The sequence below is a fragment of the Syzygium oleosum genome, unplaced genomic scaffold (assembly GCF_021117445.2).
Source record: "Syzygium oleosum isolate NSW1041296 unplaced genomic scaffold, Sole_v2.1 Sole_v2.35, whole genome shotgun sequence".
Lineage (NCBI taxonomy): Eukaryota > Viridiplantae > Streptophyta > Magnoliopsida > Myrtales > Myrtaceae > Syzygium > Syzygium oleosum.
The window spans coordinates 1099310-1109929 of NW_026607519.1; the positions used below are offsets into that span (position 1 = coordinate 1099310).

Here is a 10620-nt window from a genome sequence, read left to right on the forward strand (position 1 = left end):
TTTAACGGAAACTAACGGAGAGTAAATTTATCACAGATGTACCGGTTCGAGATATTTGGTGGTCAAAACATTAATTTAAGATAAATTTATAATAGATGTATCAGTTTAGGGTTTTCCGTGATATTAACTCGTAATAATGAATGAACACACTACTATTTATCACATCAGAACTAATTGAGAGTGGAAACAACATTGGATCTTGTCGAAACACATTCAGACCAAGATGGACTTCACGATCGACCTTCATTCCTTTAATATATATACTTTGTAGTGGAGTGGAGAGGGGAGATCATCTTTGGATCGCACTACCACCGATCGGTTTCAATAATTAGCCCCATGATTGGAAGCGGTCTCCAAAGAACGCGACACGCTTTTTCGGTTTTCCTTCGTCCCCATTTCCCTGAAAATGACATCAAAACGCTCGTTACGATTTATTATTTTTATCGGACGTAAGTTGTCGTTACGATGATGCAAGGGCTCTTCAAATTTTCAGGTGTGACCTTGTTTCTCGAGCCGGACTTTATGGTACCGAGGGGACCCCGCCACGGTACTTCGGTCATCCCATTGAAGACAAAATTTAGCTCTCGCTTCTAGACTCTCGAGACAGCGATTTGAGGGCGAAATCTGTCGCCGTGTGCCGTATGGCGTGAAGCGTGGCTCGTTGGGCATCGCATGACACTTCGGTTTCGTGCAATTTGGTGGCATAGCTTGCTTCGCATATTTTTCCTTTCCATCCATCCACTCGGAGGTCCCTTGTAATCAAAACTATGACTAAGTGCACTGAAAGTACGAAAACCTATTGCAAAAGTGTAATTAAGTTGTCACAAAAATGTAATTGAGTCTAAATCAAATCATAAAACTTGATGTGAACAAGTCCTATAATTTGTTAATATTTTCCGTTTGTCAAGTTGGACGTAATTAAAACCACTGGGGTTTGCCATTTTTCCTACTTGGGAAAGGAGGGGTGGGGAGTTCGATTTCCCCACTTTCTTAGGGAGACTAGGGGTGGAGACGTTTAATTTCAGATGTGAGTTTCGACTTCCACGCTATTCAAAGAAGTATGGCAAAAGTTTGAAAGTAAGTTGTGAGTTAGAGTAAGACGACGAAACAAAAAAAGGTTGGACGTAGTTAATGAAAGGACTTGATTGCATTTCTTGAAATCTGATGACTAAATTGCACTTTCCAGTGCATTTATCCCTTGAAACTAAAAAGGGTGTGCACCCACAACTAAGTGGTTCTAAATTTAGATGAATTACACCATAGGTCTTAAACTTTATGTACCGAATGAAATTGAGTTCTAAACTGTTCGATTGGTTTGATCAAGTCATAAACTTTTACAAAAAAAGAAGTAGAATCGAGTTTTAAACCTTTCAGTTAATCTAACTAAATTTTAAAACTATGCTAAGAATGTGACTAAGGCCAAAAAGTTATCTTGAAAAGTGCAATTTAAGGATGTCAATTAGGCATTATTTTGTGTGACGGGTAGGCAATTTTTTTATCAAAACAACTTGATTGCATCGTATTAAAAGGTTTGCGATTTATTACTTTTAATTATATATTATAGTAACCATTTTTTTTTCTATGAACTCACTTACGGTTCATAACTTACTTCGGTTTCATTACAAGTATGTATAATACATTTCAGTTACGATTAATTTATTTTAATTATTTATATTAATTTTTGAAATAATGGAGTAATGTCATGAAGGTATGATTAATAAGAGTTACAGTAACCGTCAGTTATACAACATGATTATGAACTAATTACAATTATAGGATATTTAATATGTGATAATCAATCATTAGGAACTAAATAGAATAGGTCAAATCATAAAGCAAATAATCATAATTTATGTGAGATTTTGTAAAACTACTGACAACTGTTTTAAAAGCTTAAACTGTTAGATGAATGTGTGGTTTAATATTTAATTACTCCAACACTCCCCCTACACTTAGTCTGGCTTTTTTGCCTAACACTAGTCGTGAACATATTCAATTGGGGAGGTAATTGAGGCTTAAAAAGATTTGAACTCAGGATTTCAAGCTTTGATATTATGTGAGATCTTGTGGGATCACTATCAACTGTTTTAAAAACTTAAGCTGTTAGATGAATTCGTGGTTTAATAATGCATTACTCTAATAATCTTAGTGAATTGTAACTTCAAATAATAATTTAATAATATAAGTGTAGTTAGTTGATGGGAAAATACCACAAAAAATCTCAAACTATACCACTTGTGACAAATATATCCTAAACTTTTTTTTATGACACGAAAAACCCCAAACTATACCACTTGTGACAAATTTACCCTGAACTTTTTTTTTGTGACACGAAATACTCCAAACTATGCCACATGTGACACATTTACCTCACAAAACTTTAGCCCATGGGCATTTTTGTCTTTTTCCTTTTTATGTTTTTTTTTTCCTTTTTTTTTCTTCCCTCCGCCGTCCATGGTAAAGGGAAGCCGGCGAAGGCGACCCTCGCTCGACGCCGGCGAGGGTAGCCTTCGCCTGAGTCGGGCGAAGTCGCCCTCGCCAACGGCCCTCGCCGGATCTGGAGAGGGTCGCCTGACGCCGGCTAGGGCAGCCCTTGCTTGAGTCGACAAAGTCGCCCTCGCCGGCGTCGGGCGAGGCTGCTCTCGCCTGGGGCAGGGCTGCTCTCGCTTGGGGCGGCGAGGGCTGCTCTCGCCGGCTTCCCTCCGCCGGCCATGGCGGAGGGAAGAGAGAAAAAAAGAAAAAAAAAAGAAAAAGGAAAAAGACGAAAATGCCCATGGGCCAAAGTATTGTGGGGTAAATGTGTCACAGGTTGCATAGTTTGGGGTTTTTCGTGTCACAAAAAAAAAGGTCAGGGTAAATTTATCATAAGTGGCATAGTTTGGGGTTTTTCGTGTCACAAAAAAAAATTCAAGGTAAATTTATCACAAGTGGCATGGTTTGAGATTTTTGGTGGTATTTTCTCTTAGTTGATTTAGTGAATTGTAGCAATTATGTAAGTGCACTATGTAATAATTTAAACTTTCTCAGCTAAATCAGACTATAAATTATGATCAGCCACGATGGTTGTGGAAAAGTTTTTCTCTATTGTTTATTCAACCAAATAGTGAAAATAGATCACTGCTCCCACCAACCAAACCTCATGTAAGCATAGTAAAAGACAACAACACCTTTGATTAGCCTCTCTGTGGGAGAGTGATTAAAGATTAATTAACTCATCTGTGTATGGGAATAGCAAGACAATGCTTTGGGACTCTCAACACATCTCTATCTTATCTCCCTTGGAAACCCAAAACCGATAAATCACAACACAAAATCAGAGTTCATTAATCAGATTTGTAACCTGCTCCCACTCTCGTTAGCTAGCTTTGCCCATTGCCCACCACTTATCTCCATGTAATTAGAAACGTGTAAAATTATAATTTTGGCACCATTAGCATACCATCTGTTATTGTCTAGGCATGCTAGCCTTTTATTACTACAGCCATCAAAGGCCATGCATGTTAAAAAGCTCTTCTATGTAAAAAGTTTCGTGGGGATTCAAACAAACAGATGAAATTTCTGGTAAGGTGTACTGTCTTAAAGACGATGACTTTCCCGATAGGATTTGTGATTCGATATAATCGGTTCCGATGGTCAGGAAACAATGCTTAGACTCTAATCTTTCTTATCAGTGTGCGTAGTAAGCGAAGGAGGAACATGACTCAAGCTTTGAAATGATACTCAATATGGAGTAGGTACGAAAGAGACGAACAAGAAAGCAGGAGGACGATGAGTGTAGAATTGTATTGACATTATTTAAGAGGAAGAAATCGATTATTGGTTGCTGAAAATACACAACAAGAGGAGGCAGGTCTGATATGAACATATATAAATTGGCAATTTTTATGGCTATTACATTTTCTGCCTGAGTCAATTTATCAATTCAAGCACTATTTTTTCTAGGCCATCTTATTTCTAAAACTACATTAGAAAAAAAACAATAATCTACATAACTAGGGCAAGAAGCAATTGTTTGGTATGATCCTAGAGTTTGGCAGGGCTTCATTCTACCCTGCTTTCCCCTGCCTCTCGAGGGCTGTGAATCACCTTGGCATGTAAAATTGGACCGAAATCTTACTTAAGCTGACGCAGGAGCAAGTTTTCCAAAATTATGATATTATTTAGGAAACTCCTTTGAAGTCTTAGATGATTTTACTTATTCTTTTTTAATAGGTAGTTGATTAGTTTTAATATATACATGTGGAAGAATTTGATTAGTTTAATGTTATATTGTGTTTCCTAAGAACTTACCCACATATGTATATCTATTTTTTATTTTTGTCTCATAGTTGCATTTTTTTTAAAGAGAGGCTCGTGTTTACTTTCATTTGTAATTGGAGGAAACTTTTTCTAAGCATGCCTTATATTGAGATGGGTTATAATAATCGACATTACCCAAATCTATTTTTCCATTAAAATTGCATATGGGTGATATTCATAATTTGTACCTCACCAATCATATTACAATCCATTCAAGTTTCTCGATTTGTAGATGTCATACTTGAACAGGGGCCATGCTAATCTTCTTTATATCGGTTCAGTTGTATCAGGTGTCGGACAATGCACCCATTCGAATTTCGTTAGCTCATATTCATGTTATTTTGTTTCGTTTTACATGTTCAAGGGGATTTAAAATGATTTCGCATCACTAGCCCTATTTACAACTTCCACATAACAACTACAATTCTAGGATTAAAAAAAATAAAATTGGTCGAGTACTCAATTTGAACATGACATGCGAAGGCCAGGATGGGGAAGAACACTTTTAGGTGATATATCAAGAATTCTAATTCTCCTTACCTCTTATTGCTATTCTTCATGTTTTCCGGTTCCTATTTTGCTGTTTTATCTATCTGTTTGACATGGTTACGTCCACATTTTACATTCCAACGTAAAATGCTGGTTATCCTCAAGAGAGAATTTTTAAAGTAAGCCTGTTCTGGAAGCTTAAGCTCTTACAGAATGATGCAAATCACATTTTTCAATTTTAATGATACCAAAGAATTTAACATTTATTGTAAGAAATTCCTAGTGCCAGTCTTTTGTCCAATGTCTGATTGCCGACCCATGGGGGCAACCAAAGGTTCAGATAGTTCTCTTGTTTTTTTTTAGACCAGCAGCATTGTCCTAGGTTACTCTAGGAAAACTAATGTGATAAAATGTGACAACGACGTTGATAGAAATTCAATTTGACACCTACCCACAAAGCCAATGAAAATAGCGTTTGCCAGTTGCTTAAGAGATGGATCAGTGAAATCTCTTTTCCTTCAATTGCAAATTTGCAACAACCCAGTTAGAAGACTCAGGCTCCTGGAACCTTCGGGATGTGATTGGTCGGTGAAGTCATATGAGCTCTGCGGTCTATGCAAAAATAGTTCTGGCATGGCGTGGAGAGACGACCCGACGACTTGCTTTCGCAGTGCAGCATTTTAGTCATCCACGAAGTAAAATTTGAAGCTCGGAAATTATAAATTTGGAACAAGTCAAATTGCCATGTGATAACTTCCATTTTTACATAGTATATATATGAAAGTATACGAGAGATGTGATAGTAACTATCAACAATACAAAAACCAAACGTTCAAAAATCTAGCTAAACGAATCTAATTTAAGATTGAAGTTAGGTCATCAAAAATCCAGTCTCATACAATAGCACAATCTGAATGTGAATCACTTTTGAACTTTACATTCTCCCCTTCAAGCGGGTATCTTGAATTCTTTCGTGTCCAGCTTGTTTACAATATCATCCAAAGTCTCCTTTCTCAATGCCTTAATGATGATGTCTGGTAGTCGTAATTGTGTAGGCACTCCCACACAATTTTACACAGTATCTGCTCGAGAGGTCCTAAGTTTGAATCCTCATTTTATATATATATATATATATATCCAAGCTTTAATGTAAGGAGAAAGACCAGTTAAGTGTGACAGGAGTGTTAAAGTATATGAATGTTAAATCACGAATTCATCTAATACGTCAAGCTTTTAGAAGAGTTAGCACTGGTCTCGCACCATTTTACAAAATTAGGACCTCCAAAATAATTAACATCCACAGTTCCTAATGTGAACAGTTTCATATGTAAAGCCTACAGGAGTATCTAATCTGAACCAACATCCAAGAGTAAAACCCAGGGGGACTTAATTGACAATTCGATCTGGAAAAACTATAATTATGATCACCTAACATGAGCCAAGTGACATGGACCCTTCTGTTTATTAAAATCATGCTTCTGCTAGCTTCAGCCTCATAAAATCTGCTGCAAGCCTCTTTCCGTCTTCGATGAGGACAGAAGAACCGGGAATTGATATCTGATGTTGAATCCTCAAGATAAGCACATATAGATTTTTCCTTCATACAAACAATCTTTCGAGTAACCTAGCCCTCAGATCTTCCTAGTTAAAGAGCATCCAACTAAATGACACCATTCAGATCAACTGCATCAAGAATCTGCTGAAATGAAGAAATATCCTGAAAAAAACATCCCAACCCATTATTGGCTTCATGAGAACTTCTGATAGTGTTGTATTCTCCAGCAATCATCCAACGAGAATCAAGAATAGAACCTGCAAATAAAGTTCATCTTGCCCCACAAAGAAGCTCTCTGATCACAAAAGTTCAATGCATGCACGGAGTAGGAGAAAAGCGACTTTTCTTTGATCATAGTGAACATATTATGAATCAGAAATAAGCAAGACTAGATAATAGGTAGAGTTTCAAAGTAACCCAAGAGCTGATAAGCTTGATGATTGTGGCAAGATTTCCATCAAGAAAACCGTCTTTTTGACATTCCCATCCATTCTGTTTCTTGCACTATAGTATCATGTAAAGCAAATAACACAATTTAAAAGTGCTCACAGTTTTAACTTCTGCATGCTTACAGGGCTTATTTAAAACCATTCATTTCCCCACTAAGATCAGGACCACGACCATCAAGATATCTTAGGCAAGAAAGATAAAACTGATGATGAAACTGATACAAACTCCTCGATTGCTTCTTTCTATTGTGATTTTCGGAGAACGTTTTGCAAATGCAATTTTGTCTCAGTAGCTGCCCACAAGGTTATGTTGACGAATTCTGCCCTGCAGGTAAAGTCTCTCCCTTAGAAACAACTGGTCAACAGGTACAACTTGCAACTAATAATGTACACTATCCAACAAAAAGAATGAAACAATCTTCAGAAAGAACATCAAACTTGTTCCTAACCGGAACCTCGTCAGCGAACGCCTTGTCCTTGTGACAGTCAGAAGAATCCTCAATATCAAGAGTGTTCTGAGAGATTCCAAGCTGTGTTTCTGTATCTGCTTTTTCTGACACTGCTTGTTGGACATTTGAGGTTTCCAAAATCCTCCATGCAAATCGGAGTTTATCTCCCATCTTCAGTTAGCACAGGAACAGTATCAAACAAAACCTGATCCAACATTAAATTCAGCACAAAGAATTGCAGTATCTAACTAAAAACCATGTTCTGTTGTCCATGCTTAGTCCAACATCTATAGCACTGGAGATATAGCTACTCCAGTTTCCGTCATAAACTCCACCGGAACTTTCTTCAATCTAATCCAAGAAGGTGTTCGACAAAAACCAATCTTCAAGGATTGGACTCACTGGAGTGTAGAAGTCTGTTTACACATAATCCTTGGCTGTTGGTTGATATACCATGGTCCATTCCTCAATATCCAATAAAAATATTCCCCCATTTGGCAAACATATATACCATTGTCACACTTACACACCTCAATTTTACCTTGTTGCCCCCAAAGCCTATTCAACTTAAGAAAATATTTCACCTTTAATTGGCAAAATGCACAGAGATCTGAAATGGGATAAATTACACTAAATTTTATGCTTGGGAATGCAAAAAGAAATGATAATCTCGCCATTGCAACAACCAATCAGAAAACAAATTCCTTATATTTTCTTATGTAGCTATTTTTGTCTAACATTCTTTACATTTTTTAATTTGACAAGTTTATAGTCCGTATAACTTGATTTATTTTAATGAGAAAAATCAGGAGGGAGATGGAATGACATATATATTGTTCTATAATTTTCTCTTAGAGAAATTTCAATATGAAATTTACAATTGACATTTTGTATTTTTAATAAAATACCAGGAACTAAACATCAGTTAATTCTGTGTTAGAAAACTGTCCACTTTGAGATATGATACATTGAGAAAACTTCCTCCCACCCAAAAGCAGCAGGTCTATGCACCATTAATCTGCTCTTGTATAGCTGCTCTCTCCAGTAATCACCAGAAGTCTTTGCAGGAACATATACCATTTCTGAAATGATGGAACCTGCTCTTATCTCTCATAATAAACTCCCTCATGCTAATTTTTGAAATGAACTTAAAGAAATTATGGCAGTCATCACAAGTCCTCAGATTCTTTATGACACGAATGGGGAATTCAGGTTCTACATTAATAAGACCAAATGCAGCAGCAAGCTTTTCACTGTGAACACGCAGCATGGCTTCCTTCTCCTCCATTTCCACGTCGTGGTGAACAGAACCAACTTCTGAGATGTAACCCAAACTCTTGATCTGCATATATAAGTCCTCCAACTTCTGATATATGCTTGACGACTGTGGATGAGACTTGTCTCCACTGTAAAAAACATACACTTCGCTGTTGAGCTCAATAGAGCTATACGCAGCTACTTTCTTAATGCACTTCTTTCTCATCCTTAGTCTAACTTTATCAACATAGTCCCACCTTCCAGCAGAAGCATACATGTTAGATAATAGAACATGATACGAAGCAATATCAGTTCCTAACTCAAAAAGCTTATCCGCTGCAACCTGACCCACTTTAACATTCTTGTGGATTGCACAGCCACCCAGTAAAGCACCCCAAACTCCTGCATCTGGCTCAATGGGCATACCCATTATAAAGCTATAAGCCTCTTCAACGTGTCCTGAGCGGCCAAGGAGATCGATCATTAAAGAATAATGCTCTCTTCTAGGCCGAATATTCTGATCATTTGAATCCACAATGTAGTTAAAGTAAGCCCGACCTTGACTCACAAGTCCGGCATGGCTACATGCAGATAAAACTCCAAGATAAGTGACATAATTTGGTTTTGGCCCTTCGTTCTGCATTCTAGAGAACAGAGCCAAAGCTTCTTCACTCTTCCCATTAACTGCATAGCCTAAAATCATCGCACTCCACGAAACAACATTTTTAAGATGCATTTCATCAAATAAAGTTCTTGCCGTATGAGTACTACCACATTTCACACACATGTCGAGCCGTGCATTCTCAACAATAATATTGCTCTCCATCCCGTCATTTACGGCAGATTCAAAAATCTTATTGCCAATGTTTAAACATCCCAACTGACCACACGCCGATAGGGCACTTACAATAGTCACGCCATCAGGCGTCATCCTGGCCAATCCCATCTGATGGAACAGTGCGAGGGCCTTACTGGCGTACCCCATCTGCACGCACGCTGCAATGAAAGAATTCCAAGCCACTAGATCTCTCTCTATCATGGTCTCAAACAAGTAATCAGCCAATCTCACGTCCCCAAACTTCACGTACATTATCATCAATTCATTTCTCACCATGGCATTATACTCAAGCCCATATTTTACCACGTGGGCATGGATAGTCAAACCGGCCCAGCAATCGGGCAGCTCGGTGGATGCCTTCACCACAAAGGGAAAAGTAAATCCGTCGGGGCGAACGCCGAGAGAAGTCATCTTCCCGTAGAGTGAAACCGACTCCATGGGCATGTCATTCTTCGCATATCCCCGGATCAGGGTGTTCCACAAGAAAATTCTTGGCTTGTGCATTTCATCGAACAGTTTGCGCGCGTACTGAATGTCGCCCAAAATTACTATATTGGCGAGCAACTGAGTGATGAGGCTGTTTTTCACCGAGAGCCCAGTGGTTAGGACGAGCGCATGGATTTGCTCGAGCTGGTGGGGCTGTGAGGAGCATGCTTTCAACAGGGTGGCGAGGGTCTGTTTGGTCAGCGGAAATGGTAGGGAGAGCTTTTGGCGGCATTTTGGGAGCATCGTAAGGAATGTAGAGAAGATGGGTTCTCAGGATCACATCGAAAACGACATCCTAGTACGACAGGGAGAGATCTGGCTTGGAGTATTCGATGCTGTTTTGTCAAAGTTTGCAACTTGCATCGTTCGGGAATGAGTGAGCTCTCTGGAGTATTAGCTCAGAGAAGAGCGTCGAAGCTTACAGTACTGAAGAGCGTCAAGCGGTAGATCTTCGTCGTCCAGCAAGCTTTTGAGACAACCAAGTGTGACATCTCTCTCTCTCTAGATTTGCTTTGTTCCTTGAATTTTTCATTTACTGGTGGAAGGTGGGGGAGTGGCCGGTGACAGTAGTTTGCAAAACGGACCGCCCAAATCGAAAATTGCCCACCCGGACCGAACGGGAGTGTCGGTCCAGCTTCCCGATTCCTAAAAGTGGAACCGATGTCCGGCGGCTCGGTTTCCGGTTCCAAGGGGAACAGGACCAACCAGATTGAGCCGACTACAAATTTTTTTTTATTTCTTTTATTTCTTTACAAAAATTAATAAAATGTGAACTAAACTCTTAGTAAACTTCATTGA

The 10620-nt window shown here is 38.6% G+C and overlaps 1 protein-coding gene and 1 non-coding gene across 3 annotated transcripts; both read right to left on the reverse strand.

Annotated features, from left to right (window-relative positions):
- Window positions 1-4502: 4502 nt before the first annotated feature.
- Window positions 4503-4606, reverse strand: LOC115676989 (U6 spliceosomal RNA). The gene has a single exon (XR_004005222.2). It is a non-coding gene; the product is annotated as a U6 spliceosomal RNA (small nuclear RNA).
- A 1549-nt stretch (window positions 4607-6155) lies between these two features.
- LOC115676803 (pentatricopeptide repeat-containing protein At2g01510, mitochondrial) lies at window positions 6156-10297 on the reverse strand. 2 transcript variants are annotated; one of them, XM_056305101.1, is made up of 2 exons: window positions 7248-10297; window positions 6156-7117 (listed from the first exon to the last, which is right to left on the reverse strand). In XM_056305101.1, exon 1 carries the CDS (start codon window positions 10063-10065, stop codon window positions 8290-8292), a length of 1776 nt encoding a protein of 591 aa, XP_056161076.1. In that variant the 5' UTR covers window positions 10066-10297; the 3' UTR covers window positions 6156-7117; window positions 7248-8289. The 2 variants fall into 2 exon arrangements, with proteins under 2 accessions (XP_056161076.1, XP_056161077.1); XM_056305102.1 differs by having other exon boundaries at window positions 7242-10297.
- Between the last annotated feature and the right edge of the window lie 323 nt (window positions 10298-10620).